Raw genomic sequence first — 21,794 nt, 5'->3', positions numbered from 1 at the left:
TGCATGTAAAAATATTAAATAAAATGTATATGCTTTCCTCCTGTTAATCCGTCTTTGTTAGTTCACTCGGCTACAGAACCTAACGAGAAAAAGGGAAGTTCTTTTTCCTTCCCTATAGAGGTCAAAAGGGGTCCATTTTAGGAACCACTTGGCCAAAGACAGTAAGACTACATAATTTCCTTGGACATCTTAACTCCTTCCTTTTGGAAAGCTAGAGACAGTCCCTAGTGGCCAAAACTGAGGTGTGGCCATGGGATAACATTTTGGCAGCCTTCACCCATGAACTTGGGTTTGGCACCCCCAGGGCAAGTAACCCAGAAGCAGAATACACAAAGGGGCAGGAGTGGATCTGCTGGTGTTTGGGATGGCCTTTCATAGGGATAGGAAGCAGTGGGGGGCAACTGTGACCTCAACTGTCATGAATGAGTCATTTCCCTGGAAGCCAAGGGAAACAGGCTATGGGAGTGGTGTCTGTGACTGCATTGTCTGGTGCTCAGTCATTAAAGAATGTCGGCCAGGTGCAGTGGTGCACACCTTTAATCCCAGCACTTTGGGAGGTGGAGGTGGGTGGATCGCCTGAGGTCAGGAGTTCCAGACCAACCTAGACAACATTGTGAAACCCCGTCTCTATGAAAAATACAAAAATTAGCCAGGTGTGGTGGCACGCATGCCTGTAATCCCAGCTACTTGGGAGGCTGAGGCAGGAGAATCGCTTGAACCCAGGAGGCAGAGGTTGTAGTGAGCCGAGATCACACCACTGCACTCCAGCCTGGGCGATAGAGTGAGACTCCGTCTCAAAAAAAAAAAAAAAGAATGTCAACTGCTCCTGGCTCCGCAGAGATGTGGCCCAGGTGACAGGGCTATTGAGAGGCCAAAGGGACCCTGATCAGCCAGTGGTGTCTTTGGAATAGGTGCTGCAAGCTCTGGGAGGTGCTACTGCGCACCAGAAGGTTGGTGAGTTGGCCAAGGGTGTGGAGCTGGCTCCAGAGGGGAAGGAACAAAGGGAAGGGACCCTCCGGGAGCTGGAGAGACTTGGGAGCCTGGAGGCAGGAATTCCCTGCCATTGCCTGAGGCCTGGTTTGGAAAGTACAATGCAAGGCCTGGTTTGGAAAGTACATGGTGGTTGCTGGCCTGGAATGTGGTGGGGTGAAGAGCGTGGTGGAAGGACACACTGAGTTCCTGACCATCCAGCAACAAAGGAGCAAAAAGACCTTGGAATCCATGAGCAGGTAGGAGAAATTTCTGCCGGGGTGGGACGGGAGCTCTGAACTGGGGCTGGACAGTCAGACGGGTTTCTGGGTGAGAAGGCTGCTTCCCTCACGGCCATGTGAGCTATAACAGTTGTATTCAGAAATGGTCGCGACTTTTGACAGGGTCCAGAGCAAGGGATACAGAAGTGAATTCGCTCTGATGAAAAGAGCTGGAAGGAACTGAAAATTAAATATGAAGCCTGTGGCTATAGTTAGAGTTTAGGAAGTAACCTATTTAAAATGGGAAGCACATAGGTTGGAGGTAGGTGGGTGAATGTATTCAGATGATAATAACTAGTCTCAGTAGAAAGAATGAAGTATGGTTAACCAAAAAATGCCTCTGGAGTGCTAGAGAGATGTGATGAGAGGATGTGTGAGTGCATCTTCCTTGCACTATGAAAGACCAGTGACTTTGAGATGCTGACAGCGATGAGGCTGGTGGGTCTTCTCCTGTCGCCAACCTCCAAAATGGATATTCAGAGTCCTTCCAGCTCTGATTCTGAGAGATCTAAGTGAGACGTGGGAGGTCTCATTGAACACTTCCAAGAGCTGCTTCTGATTTGTTACTGATGCTGAATGGTACCCTGAGTTCATGCATTTCAAGTTTGTGCAATGAAAATAAAATGTGAAAATTCATCCCAAAATGTGAATATGCCCCCAATTATTTGAAAGACTTTCTAAGGAATAAATAATAGGGTTGTAGATTTCTGCCAGCCTTCTGCCTTGATCCTTGTTTCAACTGGCATATTTCCAAGCACGTTGCAGAAGTACTTTTTCAAATTGGGGCTTCTGTGATTACATACGTAGAGAGAATTTTAAAGGGGGTCTCCCAAATCATACACAAAATTTTGCATATGATTACATTTTAAAGGGTTATAACATTGCCTCCTTAAATATGCCACTGCATGCTGACCAGAAGAATTAAGCAGATCTAAAAATCCCTTGCAGACTATTCACTCCAACATTAGATGCAGAGTTGCAAAACTATACCAAATTAGCATTGTAAAAAATCACTTGCATTGTAGACACTATAAGGAAGTAGTTAAAAAGAAATTTACTTTGATTTTTTTTTTCATTATTTCCTGTGACAGCTGAGGACGCTTGTGTTTGCAGAAATGTTTTCATTTTCATTTAGATCCCCCTTCTGTTTGATATTAGCAAAAATAACAATGCACTGTTTATATCCCATCTGTTGTTGGCGTCAAAGAATTCTTATGGACATGGAACTGATCATGAAGAGGAACAAGGAGAGTCATGAAAAGATGAAAACTATTCTGTTAAATGCCTTTGTAATTAAACTACTGGATCTGAGAAAAAAAGTACCCAACTAAATTTCCATGTATTTAAAATTTTTTTTGTGTGAAAACATATAGCAATTGGAAATCTGTCAAGGCAAGTAAAAAACTTATCCCAGTGTTAATGAAATTTGATTCATGATATTTATCTACAAGATATAAAAATATAGATGGATCCCAGATACTCAGGAGGCTGAGGCAGCAGGATCACTGGAGCCCAGGAGTTCGTACTGGTGGAGAAAATCATTACTCATATGGTGACAAAGTACCAGGCAGTTGTAATGCACAGCCAGAGTTAAGATCCCTGCTCCTTAAAAGGGGTTCCCAGACTCGCGGCATATCGGCGTCACTGGCAGACCCACTGCGTCAGCATGTGCAGCTGAACCATGTCCCAGGTGATCAGCGATACATGGTGACTCGTCATCCAAGAGCGTGTTCCTCTTGGCTTTCCCGCCTCCCTGCTTTATGCTCTAATCTCTGCCTGAACCATCATTTCTCATGACTCCTGCGCTTCCTCCTTTCCACAGGGTAAAGTCCACACTTTTAATCTGGCCTCCAGCCCTTTGCAATCTGTCCAGTCTCCCCCTTCAGTCTCTTTTAACATCACATGAACCCTCCACTCCAGTCAAAACTCTTTTTAGTTTTCGGCCTCTCAGATCCCGTGTCATTCCTGCTTTTTTTCCCCCTTTGAAACCTGAGATTAAACCCTGCTGGCTCTGGGAAGCCACTTCTAACTGCTATGACACAGCACAACATCCCTTTCTTCCGGCACTTACTGTTTCACAATTTGGTGAGCATGGCAAGCTGCCTTATACTGTGATTTAATCCTTTTTAAAGGTTGAAGTATAAAATAACACAAAGTGTGTAAACAGTCCTGATCTTAAGTGTTCTTGATTTTTTTTTTTTAACATCTGGGTACGCCTTGTCCATTTTTCTTTTTCTTTGTATGTTTTATTTACCTATCTGTACTGAATATCATTTAAGGGCGAAGCATGTTCTCATCTCTAGAAAGAAGCCCCACATGGCCTGCATGTTTTGGACTAAATCTTTCCCTGAATTGTCATTTAAAATGTTTTTAAATTTAAAAAATTATTTTTATTTTTATTTTTTTGAGACAGTCTCACTCTGTCACCCAGGCTGGAGTGCAGTGGCACAATCATAGCTCACAGCAACTTCCGCCTCCTGGGTTCAAGGGATTCTCCTGTCTCAGCCTCCCAAAGTAGCTGGGATTACAGGTGTGCACCATCATGCCTGGCTAATTATTTTTTTGCATTTTTAGTAGAGACGGGGTTTCACCATGTTGGCCAGGCTGGTCTCGAACTCCTGACCTCAGGTGATCTGCCCACCTCGGCCTCCCAAAGTGCTGGGATTACAGGTGTGAGCCACCACGCCCCACCTGTATTGTCATTTTGAGTAAACACTGCTGAATTGTTTGTCGTGGCATTTCTCAGCAGGGAGAGAGGATGTACAAACCCTGAAGAACAGAGGCAAACATTTCATTGTGGACAAATGCTGCGAAGGAAGAGGACACAGCTCTTGAGTGTCCATACTTGGGACTCTGTGCGCTTAGGGTGCCTGCTTTACCTGCCTGTCTGCTGTCATCAGAAAGCTTGAGGCACTATCAGGAGTGAGCACCCAGGCCAGGCACAAGTTCGCTATGCAGTGCAAGGAGCCCCCTGTGGGGGGCACCACACCAGGCCCAGAGATTGACACTATGACAGACACTGCCTGGCCCGGGCTCCCTATGGAATTTGCAATCTAATGTAGAAAAACAAACCTAGGTAAACCAGACAGCATTTTGCTAATTCCAGTCAGTTGATTAAACACAAAAACAAAAACGGGTCTGTTCATCAGTTTCCTTAGTGTCCACTGGCTTGTAGCTTTTTGCTATAAAGATCTTGAGCTTTGGACTTTGGCTACAGAATTGCCAAGACGATGTTGTGTTTTTGCAGAGGAAGTCCCTCCCTTCTGCTTTATAGTGTGCTTGGCCAGCTGACGCTGATACTATGCTCAGTTAATAAGGTTCTCTTATCAGACTGGTGCTTATTTTCAGCAGTCTTTTTTTTTTTTTTTGAGATGGAGTTTCGCTTTTGTTGCCCAGGCTGGAGTGCAATGGCGTGATCTTGGCTCACCGCAACCTCCACCTCCCGGGTTTAAGCAATTCTCCTGCCTCAGCCTCCCAAGTAGCTGGGATTACAGGCATGTGCCACCATGCCCGGCTAATTTTGTATTTTTAGTAGAGACGGGGTTTCTCCATGTTGGTCAGGTTGGTCTCGAACTCCCGACCTCAGGTGATCTGCTTGCCTCAGCCTCCCAAAGTGTTGGGATTACCGGCGTGAGCCACTGCGCCTGGCCCAGCAGTCTTTTCCAAATCAAAGACAGCAGGTCGGGCACGCAGTGTCTAAGCCTCATGGTCTGCCTGTATTTAAAAGGCATCCAGATACATTGGCATTCCTTCAGCAAGAAACAGCTTTAGTAAGAAAATTCTCCAGCAGCATACACAGTATCATCTGGGTTCCTGAACTGAAATAAACTAAAAGTAGAGGAAGGTATTTTGTGTATTAATCCAGTCTACCTTTTTTCTTTAAATCCTAAATCCATGTTAGAAATTGTGCACTTGAAGGCAGAAGAATGAAAGGAAGAAATATAACTAGTAGTTAAATGGAAGATTAACTAGTTCCCTGATGTGTTTCAGTTGGATGCTTTTGTAAATTATATCCATCTTTGGTTGTAGGGAAGTTTCAATGTGAAAAAGAATCTTGTAGTCATGAAGAAACAATTACAGTGAAGAAGCCAGGGTGCCGGGCGCGGTGGCTCACGCCTGTAATCCCAGCACTTTGGGAGGCCGAGGCAGGCGGATCACTTGAGGGTCAGGAGTCCGAGACAAGCCTGGCCAACATGGTGAAACCCCAACTCTACTAAAAAACAAAAACAAAAAAACAAAAATTAGCCAGGTATGTTGGTGCACATCTGTAGTCCCAGCTACTCAGGGGGCTGAGGCAGGAGAATCGCTAGAACCTGGGAGGTGGAGGCAGCAGTGAGCCAAGATCGTGGTGGCACTCCAGCCTGGGCGACAGAGTGAGACTCCGTCTCAAAACAGCAACAACAAAAATAAGCCAGGGATCCTAGAAATACGCAAGAAAAAGCCATACTAACCAAACAAAAATTTAAGTGGTAAGACTGAGGGTGAATTTGGAAAAATATCACGCTTTCTGAACCAAATCTACCTCAGAATTTTTTTTTTTCCTTTTTTTGAGACTGAGTTTCATTCTTGTTGCCCAGACTAGAGTGCAATGGCACAATCTTGGCTCACCTCAACCTCCGCCTCCCAGGTTCAAGCAATTCTCCTGTCTCAGCCTCCTGAGTAGCTGAGATTACAGGAGTGCATCACCACGCCCAGCTAATTTCATATTTTTAGTAGAGGCGGGGTTTCTCCATGTTGGTCAGGCTAGTCTCAAACTCCTGACCTCAGGTGATCTGCCCACCTCAGCCTCCCAAAGTGCTGGGATTACAGGCGTGAGCCACCGTGCCCCGCAATTCTTGTTTCTTAAGTATTTTTTAAAACAGGATGCACACTCACATCCAATAACATGCAGTTTAAAATGATTTAATTGACAAATTCTTGTGATTTACATTTCAGTATTTAATCAACCGCAAAAGTGAGGAAATAATTCATGGGCCTGTAGTGCTTTTGAAAATAATATTTATGACTCATAAAAATGTACATTCATAATAGTATGACATGAACATATTTTAAGAAAGTTCAAGCATATACAAGCATTGTTTAATCTCACAAAATATATTAATTTTGTTGAGAATATTTGCATTATAAAAGGGTCTTCAGTTTACCAAAGGGTTTAACACTAAGCTATTTTTAAAGTTGTAATTATTTTTTCCAATCTAAAGAGGGGTTAAGGCCAGGTGCAGTGGCTCATGCCTGTAATCCCAGCACTTTGGGAGGCTGAGGTGGGCGGATCACCTGAGGTCAGGAGTTCAAGACCAGCCTGGCCAACATAGTGAAACCCTGTCTCTACTAAAAATACAAAAAAATTAGCTGGGCATGGTGGTGCGAACCTGTAATCCCAGCTACTCGGGAGGCTGAGGCAGGAGAATCACTTGAACCCGGGAGGCGGAGGTTGCAGTGAGCCGAGATCACGCCACGGCACTCCAGCCTGGGCAACAGAGTGAGACTCTGTCTCAAAAATAAAATAAAAGAGGGGTTAAGACTCATGCTGTCTTCACACATGGCCCTGCACAACCATGTGGAGGACAGGAGACATGACCTTCTAAGAGGGATATTCTTGAGAGATGCTGGGCAACAACCAAGTGTCCCTTAAAGTACACTTCTGAACAACGTCCAGTCAAATATAAAATAACTTAAATATGAGGGTCACTCCTCATCTGCACGCACCTGTTACACTTTTTTTCCTTACTCATTTACACTGGGAAACATGTTATAATTGTGAATAGTTGGTTATGAATCTTGCAAAGAACTTGGAAGGGCCCCTATAATTATTTTCTGAAACAATGGAATTCTCTTATGGAAAAATCTTCCAGTGAAGGAAAGGGTAAGTTAAAAAAAAAACTTGAATTAACTTAGGTTAGTATACTTGCCAAGGCAAAAGCAAGTTGCTTTTCTCCATGTTTCGAGGCTATGAGAAAGTGGTGGCTATATGCTTCACTTTTCAGCCAGAAAATACGTACTGCCATTCCTGAGAAGATGGCAGGCAGCACAGCTGGGCTCCAGCCTTAAAGAGTCAAGCTTTCTCCTTCCTTCCAGTCCTACCTCTTTACTTCTCAGACTTCCAGCTGGCTGGATGTATACATAAATGACTTGCATGGCTAAGTAAAACATTCCAGCTTATATTTTCAAGGTTTTCAAAGAGTTCTTGCTTTTGGACAAATTAATAAATGCAAATTAGAACTTAAAATGCAGTTCTAATTTTATTTCTATTTTTGGTTGTTAAAATCAAAACAAAACCTACACACACACAGTCCCAGGGTTTTCTCAAACGAATCAACAGTTCTTTGGCAATGTTAAGAGTGTGTAACATGACTGCCGTGCTAATTAGCATAATTTCTAAGACGTCTAATAGTGTTGAAACAGGAAAATAACTATAAACTTGTTAGAGAAGTTCGTTTGAAAGACACTGTCAAATGTCACACTTTCTAAGTCTTTTTAAAAACTCAATTTAGTAAGTAGAAAATATAAATGAACACATTTAATTTTTCCAGATAATAAAGGAAGTTATTCGGCATTTTTCCCAGTTACGCAAAGACAATTATCACATGAAAAATTTATAGAATGTAAGCAGTAAGAGAGTATTATGCAAAAATATCCTAAGGTAATCTCAGTATAAATTATAGGACCAGATTTATTAATAATATACGTTATGAGAACAATCAATTGCAATCTCACTGTGAAGGCAAAAACAAAACAAAAACCAAAACCCAAAGGATAAACAGAAATAGCACAGTCCACCGAATACACTGCATGGTGTTTATAACTGTATAACCAAACTAAGTAATCTTTCCCCTCTCTTTAACTTTTATGCACCACCTGCCATTCTAGATACTATCAATCACACTAAATAATAATAAAAACCAACCACCTTCAATCTGATCATTCTGGGCAGAAAACTGAATGCAGTTTTGACCAGATCTTCGAGAAAGATTCATATACACGAAATTAACTAGTTCTGTTGAAAGGCTGCTATAAAAATATCATCATTACGAGCTATATAGAACTTTAGAATCCAGCTAAGAGTGGAGAAATACTGAATTTCTTAATTTATCTGGAGGGGGCTGTAAACCCAAAGGTAGAAGGGCATTTCAGCATTCTGGCGTGTTCAGAGTTTCTAGGGTATAGTACCTCTCTAACACACAGAGAGCATTTCAAAGGGTGGCTATGGCCAAGAAACCTCAGAGCGGGTTCTGCCGTCACACTTGATCCCGAAGGCGGGCCAGTCTCTGAGACAGTTCATCCTGCTCCGCCGAAGCCACGCTCGTGCCCACGGAGCCGGTCTGCCCCTGCGGCAGCTCCATGTTGAGGTCGAGGCCCGCCTCATCTGCCATTTCCTGGAGCAGCATATCCACTTGGTTCTGGGGAGTGGTGAGCGTCGTCGTGCTGCTCATCGTGTCTTCCATTTGCTGCGTCTGGACGTCCAGAGTCTCAAACTGGTGCTCGAATTTGTCCATCAAAGCAGAAATCTTCTCCAGATTCATGGTCTTCAACGTCGCATCCATCGACTTAACCACACCAGCCATCGACTTGGTCACCTTGCCCATCGTCACCGCCGTCTGGACCCTGGCAGCCACTGCATCGACTCGCGCACTCATTCTCAAGAAATTCACCGCCTGGTTCTTCTGGCGGATGGCATTTTCGGCGTGTATCCTCGCAACTTCCATGTTGCCCTTCTGAATGGCCTTTTTAATTTTGGCCTTTTCGGCCTTTTCCTCCTTATCGCATTTTTTGGCACTCCTACTCAGTTCTTTGGCCGCGAACTTCAGGTTGAACAGGTGTTTCTCCATGTTAGACATAGTCGGACGGCTCCTTTGGGTCGGCGGCCCGGCTGAGACGTGCGCGGAAGACAGAAAAGGTAAGGTAAGTCCGCTCCCGGCCGCCGCTCCTTTGTTTTGGTCCCGCTTCCTGTTTCTACTGTGCGCGGCGCAGGTGGTGACGTCAGAGCCCAGCGCCAAAGGCGGGGCCTGCGGGACGGACGCTGCCGGGGTGGGGCCTGTGGGACGTAAGACGCCAGGGGCCGCGCATGCAGGGGGATTGTGTCCGGCCGCTGCGGCGCTGCGTTCTACCCGGTTTTTAAAGTTCTAACGCACTAATCAATTCACAAAAATTAGTGCCCCCACGCACTTTCCTAGTAATAAATCTACCGAAGTAGACAGGATCTGTGGAGACCCGCGTGTAAAATTACCCAAGCTCCAAACTTGGCAGGCTTTATAAAGGGTGACTGGCTAGCGGGCTAAAAACCAGCCAAACATCAGCTAGGTCTTCGCACTAACGCTTGCTTTATTAGCATGAGTAATTTCCACTTTCTCAGGGGAACTGGAAACCATGGATACATTAAAAACAAAAACATTAAAACAATACATTAAAAACGGGTCATTGACGCGTCTCCATCTATGACTACAATTTGTGCTAGAGTTCTGTAATATCCTTTTATTGCATTGGGTGAAAATAACCTTCAAAACTGTGGCACCACCAAATTTATACTTTGGAAGTTCAGCTTCTAGGTGAGTTGTCAGCAATTATCCAAAAATCGTCCCGTGGCTTAGTAATAAAAAGACCCATCTTTTGCTGACACCATTCTATCTTTTTGATGTTTTATAAATATCCAAGGAACTTCACTCACATTTAAGTTTGACAGGCTAAACTGTCATTTTAAATTATGCAGGCAGAGTATGGTGAGATATTAGGACCCACACCCACGGGCATACATCAAAACTGTCACTATGTATTACGCCCTTTAAAAATGCTGGCTTTCAAATGGCAGCAATGTGTGCTGTCAGTTTTCTCTTTAGAAAGATTCCTCCGATACAGCAATAACAATGTAAGAAGACCGAATCTGCCCTAATGAGGTAGGCTGAAAATGAACCCTGAGAGCGAATTCTGTTTAGAGATCATTTTAATCCAGCAACCCGCCACCTCGCTTAGCTTCCTGTGATAGCTTGCCAGTCAGTTTCACACCACAAGACCTGAAGACATAGCTCTGATATTTTCACTCTCTTGCTCCAAACCCCGGGCATGGAGGCTAAACCTGCTGTGCAGCATGCTGGCTCCCTTGTCTTTCGCGCCCCTCTGCCTCCGCCAGTCAAAGCAAACCGCAGCATGGAATTTGAGCATTATTTGTGTCATTTGGCCAGCGGGGAGAACGTGACTGACGCCCGGTCCTGTGGCTATGCTGTTCCTGTTGCCTGGATTTTACTGTCCATGCACCTCTGCCTATTGACACCCTGCCAGTCCTTCAAAAGCCACCTTCACCATGGAGCCTCCCCAGGACTCCTCCTCTGCGTGGCTATACTACAGGGCACAGTGCCTGGCAAGGGGTCTGTGTGTATAGGTCACCTGTTACAGTGTGAACTACTTGGATGCAGACAACACTGATTCCTTCCCCTCTCCCTGGAGCCCAGCAGGTGCTCTGCACACAGCAACCACTGAAACCAGATGGCGTTGCTGAATTTAATTGTATTTCAGAGGGCATAGGATGTTACCCTAGTTAGCAGCTTAGCTATGGTTCCTTTTTGCCCCGCAAAGCAGTAGAACCCTTTTTCCAAATGAAACTTTTCTAGGAATGGAATATAAAAAACCAAAAAAAAAAAAAAAAAAGAAAAAAAAGGGAAGAAATCTGTTCAAAGTGGATATAGAAAGCTCAGGCCCCCTACTCTGCCACCCTCCATTCCACTCTTCCCTTCTTTTAGGTCCTGGTTTTTCTTGGAGTTTGCAAACAAGTTTCTTATCCAGCTTCCATGTCATGTTCCATAGTTTTCTTTTTTCTTTTCTTTCTTTTTTTTCTTTTTTTTTGAGATGAAATCTTGCTTTGTCACTCAGGCTGGAGTGCAGTGGTGTGATGTTGGCTCACTGCAGCCTCCGCCTTCTGGGTTCAAGCGATTCTCCTGCCTCAGCCTCCCGAGTAGCTGAGATTACAGGCACACGCCAGCACTAACTGCTAATTTTTATATTTTCCGTACAGCTGGGGTTTCGCCATGTTGGCCAGGCTGGCCTTGAACTCCTGACCTCAGTTGATCTGCCCACCTTGGCCTTCCAAAGTGCTGGGATTACAGGCGTGAGCCACCGTGCCCAGCCCATAGTTTTTTTAATGACAAATTCTGACTAGGTGAGATGGTTTGGAATATAATCATGAGAGACTCTGACAGATGATGATGATAATGACAACTAACATTAATAAAGTACTTATGCACCAGACATTGTTCTGGGCACTTTACATAAATTAACTCATTTCAGCTTCGCAAACCCTATGAAGTAGATACTATAAATGTCTCCAGTTCACAGGTAATGAAAAGGAAGCACAGAGAGCTAAGAAACTTGCCTGAACCCACACATTAGGTAAGTGTTAGAAACCGGATTCCATGGATGTATTGGGACCAGTAATAAGGCAATGGGGAATCCAATAAACATGAATTAATAAGAATAAAATAATGATCATCATGTAGCCTAAAGAAAGAAGTTGACTTTCCAGCTGTTTTTTTGAGAAGACAGAGTTGCATTGACTGCAAAGTTAATATGAACTTTATAAAGTGTGGTTGTTGACTGGGCACGGTGGCTCAGCAATGTAATCCCAGCACTTTGGGGGGCTGAGGTGGGTGGATCGCTTGAGGCCAGGGGTTCAAGACCAGCCTGGCCAACATGGGGAAGGCCCGTCTCTACTAAAAATACAAAAACTAGCTGGGTGTGGTGGTGCATGCCTGTAATCCCAACCACTTGGAAGGCTGAGGCAGGAGAATCACTTGAAGCGGGGAGGTGGAGGTTGCAATGAGCTGAGATCACGCCAGTGCACTCCAGCCTGGGTGACAGAGAGAGACTCCTTCTCAAAAAAAAAAAAAAAAAAAAGTATGGTTGCTAAAAGAAGTTGCCATCACCTGAAGCTACATTCCTTGGATGATGACACCTCTACTTTCTGCGCTGGAGAGAAGGGACAGGTGGAGTTCCAGAAGCCATCTTCCCAGAGAGACCAGGGCTGACTAGAATTCTGAAGAGAAGGCTGTTCTCCTCCTCTCCCTGATAGTTCCCCAGCCCTGCCCTCTTCTTTCTCTTATCAATACCCCAGCCATTTCCACGGTGTTCAATAGGATCCATAGCTAACTGCTCTCATGTTCACATTTCCAGGGAGAGATTTGCTTCTGAGCTCCAAACCCCTATGCCCAACTGTCTCCTTGGTGCTGGGCACTTTGTGGTCCAAGACTGGCAACTCCTCAAAGTGACTGAACTCAGTCCTTTCCCCCAAATCTGCTCATTCCCATTTACTACTGGCACCTCCATCTACCTTGTCATTCGAGTTGGATTCAGAAGAATTATCTCTGACCACCGTGGTATCTGAATCTGCATCTACCCTGGCTCTAAGTTTTTTCCATTCTTTATATTCCATTGAGGTTGACAACCTTCAGGGTCTGTTCCAGCTTGGTATGCTTTCTCTTTTTGTGTATTTAGCAAAAGGAAGATTATTTTGGGATTATTATTAAAGGAGGTTTTGGTCCTACAACCATGTTGATTGTACGTGAAAATGTTTTGGACCCAATGCAGATGTGAAAACAGAACATACAGTTTATAATGACTGGAATTGTTTAGCAACTTCCACATTAACATTGAAACCTTTTGCAAGTCCCATAGCCAAATTTTCTCTTAGTGAAAAAAAGAAATTTTTGATTAAAGTGCAGACATTTCTAGAAAGCTGCGAGTCAAACCAGTTAATTATTTTTATCATGAAATGGGGAAGAAAAATATGCTATCATTTGGCACATCTGGCTGATTTCTTTTCTTTCCTTACTTTGAAATAATACAAGTGGTTAAAATGAAAATATTTAAACAGGACATTCAGTTTTACTTCATTGGAAAAGAATCATTTGCTAAGTCTGAAGTCACTCAAAAAATAAAAAAAGAGAAAATAAAAGATATGAAAAATAACTTTCTCGTGTGAGTTAAACTATTTCTGGATTCTCATCGGTATGTTTCTGGTGATTTTGAAATGTTATACCTCAAACTAAGGGCTCCTCCTACTTATCACAGTTTGCATTTTTTGCATATATTTGTGTTTGCTGAGCAGCAGGCTTTCCTATTAGATGTGGCATGGTGACCTTTGGTTGACTACCTATACCTGGTACTATTCAACCTCTGGAAAACAGATACCCAATAAATTTCTGTTGAATGTAGGAATATATGAATGCAGCCAAAGGAAATGGCATTGGATACATATTCACTTGGTGGCCATTTTGAGGAATACATTACATATATGTATATATATATATTATACATTACATACATATATAATATTAATTTATTACACATGTATTAAACGTATGTGTATATATTTTCCTCTGTATCACCTTTTTATTTGGGAACACAGCTAGAATTAAAAACGCTGAGACTCCTCAAGCCTCGGGAAATTTCAAAGTCACTGTCCAGGGCTGGGTGTGATGGCTGATGCCTGTAATCACAACAGTTTGGGAGGATGAGGTGGCCCAGGAGTTTGAGGTTGCAGTGGGCTACAATCGCGCCACTGCACTCCATTCGGGGTGACAGAACAAGATCCTGTCTCAAAAACAACAACAACAAAACAAAACCAAAGTCACCGAACCTCAAAATATGTTAACAACAGCCTGGACAAGATGGCAAGACCCCGTCTCTACAAAAAATAAAAAATAAAAATTAGCTGGGCATGGTAGCATGTGCCTGTAGTCCCAGCTACTTGGGATGCTGAGGTGGGAGGATCTCTGTGTCCAGGAGTTCAAGACTACAATGAGCTATAATCATGCCACCGTATTCCAGCCTGGCTGACAGAGTGAGTCTCTCTCTCTCTCCATATATATATATATATATATATATATATATATATGTATGTTAAAATGATGTCAAGATTTAAAAATAAAAATAAGAAAGAGTTAGAAGGAAATAGAACAGCAGCATTCTGCATTCCTCCATCTGCAGTTTAAATGCATGGTTTGTTATTCCTCTTGGTGATGTGGTGAGTTAATACTGTTATGAGAAACCTAACTTTCACGTTAGTCGAATTTGGCATTCACTCATTTAGCAACACAGTGATTCTCCTTCTCCTTCTCTACACTGAACAACTTACCACTTTGAGAAGCTGAAAATGAAATCTCAACACACCTGTCCCTCTAAGGCTGGTACAGGATGCCTCTCTTTTCTGGCCTCAATTTCCTCATTTATAAAGCTGGAAAAATAAGTCCTATGATCTAACAGTGGGTAATAATCCCTCATCAGGTCTGATTACCAGAGAGGGCCACTCAAAACTGCTTAACTTAAAAAATCCCTGAAACAAGACTTACTAAGAGAAAAAAATGTATTATTTAAGTGGCGTTTTCCTGGCAGTTTGTAATGGATGTTTGCAAATATCGTGAAGACTGTATACAGCTGACACAGCAAAACTGAAAAGGCTGACTGGGCCCCTTCTCTCTCTCTGTCCCCCTCTCCCTCCCTCTCTCTTTCTCCTCTCTCCCTCTTTTCTCTTCCTTCCTTCCCTCCCTCCCTCCCTTCATTTCTTTCTTTCAGAGTGTCACTCTGTTACCTGGAGTGGCGCAAGCTACCTCTGCCTCAACTGGGCCCATTTCTCTCTGACTCCTCTAGTTGGAGAGCATTTTGTAGGAAGAAAATCTACTCCTTTGGTCAGGTTCCTACAGACTAACGTACAAACTCAAGCAATATGGCAGGGAACCAAACGTGAAATATTGTTAGGTCTGTGAAACACACGATATATTCCTCTTTCCAACCTGTGTTCTTATTATTTGTTAGCAGTCTTTATTATGCTACTTTTTTTTTTATTTTCAAGAAAAGTGTACTCTCCTGCACACAGCATTTTGCCATGTCTCACAGCTGTCTGGCTGACTACTGGGAAACATAGTTTATTCTGAAAACATGCTTCTGGATGGAAAATGATTTTACTATTACAAACCTGAAGATAGAAGGACAGGATTGCGTCTGGTGTAATACGGTACAAATCCCACCTCTGAAGGAATATGGAAGCCAGTTGTTCTTACATAATTTTTATGTTTAACCTGAACATTAAGCTTACAATCTATAAGTTAAAAATAGCAAGGCCGGGCTCACATCTGTAATCCCAGAACTTTGGGAGGGTGAGGTGGGCGGATCACGAGGTCAGGAGATCGAGACCAGCCTGGCTAACATGGTGAAACCCTGTCTCTACTAAAACTACAAAAATGAGCCAGGTGTGGTGGCACATGCCTGTAGTCCCAGCTACTTGGGAGGCTGAGGCAGGAGAACCACTTGAACCCAGGAGGCAGAGGCTGCAGTGAGCCAAGATCGCGTCATTGCACTCCAGCCTGGGCAACAAGAGCCAAACTCCATCTCAAAAAATAAAAATAAAAAAAAAATAAATAAATAAAAAATAAAAATAGCGAATGTACAAATTGGCCAGTTAATTTTGTGGCACATTAAAATCTTCTCTCGTCCTCCTCGGGGAGCACCTTCTGTTCATGATGGGAACAGATTGTGAGAAGTCAGGAACTCTTCCCAGGGCTAGTTTGCATTGAGTATTGGTAGACGGTGGTAGAGGGAAAAAGCATTTTTCTTCTTCATTGCTGTTCCCGGGGACATGTGTGTGCAGCTGACTCACTCATACCCTTAATTGATGCTGTGATTGATCTGCCTTAGACCCAGCTTTTACTTAGCATCATGTCTCAATTAGATTAAGTTTAAGGCACAAGCGACTTAAAACGGCCACGGCCACAGAATGGAGAGCACTGGTTCCAGCAACCATGTATCCTGAGAACCTTTCTATTTATTTATTTTGAGATAGAGTCTCACTCTGTCACCCAGGTTGGAGTGCAGTGGTGTGATCTCGGCTCACTGCACTCCCAGGTTCAAGCGATTCTTCTGCCTCAGCCTCCTGAGTAGCTGGGACTACAGGCGCCCGCCACCACACCCAGCTAATTTTTGCATTTTTAGTAGAGACAGGGTTTCACCATATTGGCCAGGCTGGCCTCAAACTCCTGATCTCAGGTGATCCGCCTGCCTCGGCCTCTCAAAGTGCTGGGATTACAGGCGTGAGCCACTGTGCCCGGCCCTGAGAACCTTTCAATTTAAAATCCCTTCAATTCTAGTCTAACCCACACACTTCATGTAAAGTAAGGAGTCATTAGCCATTAGTGTCCATGGAAGGCTAATCTTGGCCATTTCTTTTCGTCAAGGAAGAACTGCAATTAAACTTTTCGGCCAAAACATAAAAGTTGTTTTTTTTTTTTTTTTTTGAGATGGAGTTTCACTCCTGTTGCCCAGGCTGGAGTGCAATGGCACAATCTCGGCTCACTGAAACCTGTGCCTCCCAGGTTCAAGCGATTCTCCTGCCTTAGCCTCCCAAGCAGCTGGGATTACAGGCATGCACCAACACGCCCTGCTAATTTTGTATTTTTAGTAGAGATGGGGTTTATCCATGTTAGTCAGGCTGGTCTCGAACTCTCGACCTCAGATGATCTGCGCATCTCGGCCTCCCAAAGTGCTGGGATTACAGGTGTGAGCCATCGTGCCTGGTGACATAACGATTTTGTTAGTTTAAGCTAGTGTCTTTCGTTAGGAAGCAAAATGGTATTAAAATCAAATATAACTTGGTGAGTCCTACTAGAAATAATTTATTTTTAACATCTCTTTATTTCTTTCCTTTTTTTCTTTTCTTCTTATCTATTTATTTATTTTTGAGACAGAGTCTTGCTCTGTCGCCCAGGCTGGAGTGCAGTGGTGCGATCTCAGCTTACTGCAACCTCCACCTCCCCGCGTCAAGTGATTCTCCTGCCTCAGCCTCCTGAGTAGCTGGGATTACAGGTGTGTACCACCACTCCCGGCTAATTTTTGTATTTTTAGTAGTAAAAAATTTTAAATATTTTCTATTTTTAGTAAGTGAAACCATATTGGTCAGGCTGGTCTTGAACTCCTGACCTCAGGTGATCCACCCACCTTGGCCTCCCAAAGTGCTGGGATTACAGGCATGAGCCACTGCACCCAGCCCCCCCTTTTTTTTTTTTTTTTTTTTTAGCGACAGGGTCTTGCTTTGTTGTTCAGCTGCAGTACAGTGGCACAATCATAGTCCAAAGTAGCCTCAAACTCCTGGGCTCGAGGGATCTTTTCACCTTGGCCTCCCAACATGTTGAGATTACAGGCATGAGCCACTGTGCCTGGCCTTAACACCTCTTTAGAATGTGAAAAATCCTCTAAGAAAGCAGAATACTTATCACTTTTGTACCTTTATAATGTACCATAATAGCATTCAGTTTCTTCTGAAACAGTCAACACCCTAAAGTCACTCAACAGTGAAACAGTCAACACTCAAATAGTCAACAGTCGAAAGGAGGACAAAGATGAATGTTTTAAAAGAAGTACTAACTTTACATGAGTATGAACTAAGTCAGGGGTCTCCAAACCCTAGGCCACATTCTCATGCTGTGTGAACCAGGCCACATAGCAGGAGGTGCTCAGTGCCAGCCAGCAAGCAAAACATCATCTGTATTTACAGCTGTTCCCCATCAATCGCATTACCGCTTGAGCTCCACCTCCTGTCATATCAGTGATGGCATTAGATTCTCATAGGAGCACAAATCCTATTGTAAACTTTGCATGTGAGGGATCTAGGTTGCATGCTCCTTATGAGAATCGAATGCCTGATGATCTGTCACTGTCTCCCATCACCCCCAGATGGGACCATCTAGTTGCAGGAAAACAAGCTCAGGGGTCCCACTGATTCTACATTATGGTGAGTTGTATAATTATTTCATTATATATTACAACGTAATCGTAGTAGAAGAGCACAATAAACGTAATGCACTGGATTCATCTTGAAACCATCCACCCCACCATGGTCCACAGAAAAACAGTTTTCCACGAAACCAGTCCCTGGTGCCGAAAAGGCTGGGGACCACTAAACCAAGTCATTAGATATAAGATATCTGAACTAGGCCAAGCGCAGTGGCTCATGCCTGTAATCCCAGCAATTTGGGAGACCAAGGCAGGTGGATCACCTGAGGTCGGGAATTCGAGACCAGTCTGACCAACATGGAGAAACCCTGTCTTTACTAAAAAAAAAAATACACAAAATTAGCCGGGCATGATAGCACATGCCTGTAATCCCAGCTACTCGGGAGGCTGAGGCAGGAGAATTGCTTGAACCCAGGAGGCGAAGGTTGAGGTGAGCCGAGATTGCGCCATTGCACTTCAGCCTGGGCAACAACAGCAAAACTCCGTCTCAAAAAAAAAAAAAAAAAAAAAAAAATCTGAACTAAAATATAACATATGTTTTCTTTCGTTATTTGATGGAGTTGGGCTACAATCTTCCAGTTCATACCTATATTCCACAAACATTTACTGAGTTTCAGGCTAGAGGATGAACAGTATGGGGGATAGGTAAGTAATTCCCTATGCAAACCTGATGCATTTGTAACATTCCATAAAGCAGAGGTTTTTATCTTCCCCAGAATTTCTTCTCATGGAAGGATCCCCGCAATTGGGAAGCTGAGGTGCTCACAGAGCTTCCTCCACAAATTTGATGAATGAGGAATTCTAGCAGGTATTTCTTTCTTTCTTTTTTTTTTTTGAGACAGACTCTTACTCTGTTGCCCAGGCTGAAGTGCAGTGGCACGATCTTGGCTCACTGCAACCTCTGCCTCCCAAGTTCAAGCGATTCTCCTGCCTTAGCCTCCCGAGTAGCTGGGATTACAGCATGCGTCACCAAGCCCGGCTAATTTTTGTATTTTTAGTAAAGGCAGGGTTTCACCATGTTGGCCACGCTGGTCTTGAACTCCTGACCCCAGGTGATCTGCCCACCTTGGCCTCCGAAAGTGCTGGGATTACAGGCCACCGTGCCCGGCCCTAGCAGGTATATCTTTTCCGGGAACCACAAAGCTGTCTTCAAATAATCACGATTAACCTTGCCCTAAATATAATAAATTATAGCCACGACTGGCATCTGAAAAACAATACTTCATAGTAAATCTTAACAGATTTGTAGGAGAAAGTGTATTTTAAGATTAGTTTAGGGGTTAAAAGAGAATTGAAAGCTGATGAAGGCTGGGTGCGGTAGCTCATGCCTGTAATCCCAACACTTTGGGAGGCCAAGGTGGGTAGGTTGCTTGAGCCCAGGAGTTCAAGACCAGCCTGGGCAATACGGCGAAACCTCGTCTCTACTAAAAATACAAAAAATTAGCTGGGCATCGTGGTGCACACCTATGATCTTGGCTACTCAGGTGGCTGAGGTGGGAGGTCACTTGAGCCTGGGAGGTCCAGGCTGCAGTGAGCTGTGATCGTCTGGGCGACACTCCAGTCTGGGCGACAGACTGTGATCCAGTCTGGGCGACAGAGCTGTGATCGTCTGGCGACACTCCAGACTGACTCCAGTCTGGGCGACAGAGTGAGACTGTGTCTCAAAAAAAAAAAAAAAAAAAAAAGCAAATTCCTCAACGTCATTTACGTGAACTAAATCAAAGAAAGAAGGACAAAGTGCATTCAACACAGCTCTTGCTCACTGGAGGCCTCCGGGTGCTTCCTCTTCTCTGCAGCTATGACTGTATACATGACTGAATCTGTCACAGCAGCATTCCCGAATAGGTCCACCAGGTCTCCTGTAGATCATTCCAGGGAAGAACGCTAACTATGAGAAGCACGTGGTCAACAAAGGGTAACAAAGGGAAGTCCGAGGACTCCTAGATAAAGAGCTTTCTCAGAGGGGGTGCCCCAGATACCAAACACACGGATTTGCTCAGGTCACACTATGTTTCAAAGGAGAGCTGGAATGAGAAACCGACCTTTGCATCTGTGTTCACCTCTGCTGAGTCTCCTATTTTAAAAGAGATCTGGGATGTCATTAAACATGTTCAATTGAGGTTAATAAAAAATTTCCTTTTTTGGCAAAACGATCTGTTAAGTCTTGTCTATCTTAGAAGATATATTTAGTCACTGCATGTATCCTGGCAGAAAGTCATGGCAAAGCAGTTTCTTTCTTAGCAATGACTACCTGCCTCAGTAGCTGGATAAGGAATCTTTCATTCTTTCTTCACAGAAATAATGCAGAACACTACATTTTCACAAATATCGAACAGAATGAGAAATACGAGCATCCCATGCACTTAATTGTTGTCACATGAATAAAATTGTAAGTAAATGGAAATTCTATTTGTGTGGAGAGTTCCTTCAGTCAGTTAATATAATAATAGAATAATGCTATAGTTCAAAGGTAGCTTTTGTTGATATCATGGATCCTAGTTATTATGTGATCAAGGGAGTTTGGTGAAATAAAGATATTTAATTCTAACCGCTAATGCATGCACTACCCTAAGAAAGGTTTTACTTTCTTCCTTTTTTGAATGCTTTCTTTGATATGAAATTATCAAAGAGCAGCTTCCTTGTACCTTAAGTTCTATTTGAAAAGCTTTAATTACATTCCTTGATATTGTGAACATATTATTATTGTTCACTGGGACGAAGGAAGTGCTCACACAACACACGATTACAGCTTTCACTTTTCTCTGAGCTAGAACACTTGTGCTCTAAAGGAGGCTGTGCTGTAGCACAGTTCAGCTCCTCATTCCTTTTTGTGGCGGAATCATATTTCATTGTAGGGATACACCACATTTTGTTTATCCATTTGTCAGCTGATGACACTTGGGTTGTTTCCACTTTTTGCCCAATTGTGAATAATGCTGCTATGAAGAGATATTATGCTTACATCTATCTGAGCTTTCAAGAAAAATAATTTTCTTTTTTTTTTTTGAGGCAAGGTCTTGCTCTGCCACGCAGGCTGGAGTGCAGTGACTTGATCATGGCTTACTGCAGCCTCGAACTCCTAGACTCAAGCAATCCTCCCACTTCAGCATCCCAAGGAGCTGGGATCACAGGTGCACACCACTATGGCCCGGTTAATTTTTTTTTTTTTTTTTTTACTTTTAGTAGAGATGAGGTCTCGCCAAGATGCCCAGGCTGCTCTCAAACTCCTAGGCTCAAGTGATCCTCCTGCCTTGGCCTCCCAAAGTGTTGAGATTACAGGCGTGAGCCACTGTACCCAGCCAAAAATTAATTTTGTATACATAGGAATACTGGGCTATGAATGGTAGAGAGAGCAGAAAAAGAACAGTGATAACACAAAAATCTATTCATGTAACAAGTTTATTAAACACCTGTTATATGCCAGGCATTGTTCTAGGCACAGTGGTAAACAATAATTTCACGTCAGTTAGCCCATCATGATGAACAGTTTACAAAATTTGGTTAGATTTAGTTGTTCATTCATGTGGTTCAACTATTGAAAGGAATGAAGTAGTGATATATGCTATAACATCTCATATCTATATGTTACTGTGTCAGGCACTGCATGGAGAAGAACAACTCCAAATCCTATGGAAACAACTTAGAAATTACCTGCCAATTTCCACAAAGATAGTTTTTTTAAAGGAGATTCTTAAGACATATTTTCAGTATGGAAACTGTATTTTGAATCAGTATTTTTTGCTTTTCTATTTCATTTCTTCCACCTTTCTCTCTTAAACT

The 21,794-nt window shown here is 43.3% G+C and overlaps 2 protein-coding genes across 3 annotated transcripts in view; both read right to left on the bottom strand.

Annotated features, from left to right (window-relative positions):
- Positions 1-21,794, bottom strand: part of GNAL (G protein subunit alpha L) — a 202,222-nt gene that overhangs the window by 25,614 nt on the left and 154,814 nt on the right. The gene's annotated exons all lie outside the window — the stretch shown is intronic.
- CHMP1B (charged multivesicular body protein 1B) lies at positions 6,137-9,659 on the bottom strand. The gene has a single exon (XM_002828024.5). It carries the CDS (start codon positions 9,083-9,085, stop codon positions 8,486-8,488), a length of 600 nt encoding a protein of 199 aa, XP_002828070.1. The 5' UTR covers positions 9,086-9,659; the 3' UTR covers positions 6,137-8,485.

Source organism: Pongo abelii, chromosome 17, assembly GCF_028885655.2.
Source record: "Pongo abelii isolate AG06213 chromosome 17, NHGRI_mPonAbe1-v2.0_pri, whole genome shotgun sequence".
NCBI classification, from domain to species: domain Eukaryota; kingdom Metazoa; phylum Chordata; class Mammalia; order Primates; family Hominidae; genus Pongo; species Pongo abelii.
Note: the sequence above shows the minus strand (reverse complement) of the source record. Positions and strands in the feature narration are given on the sequence as shown.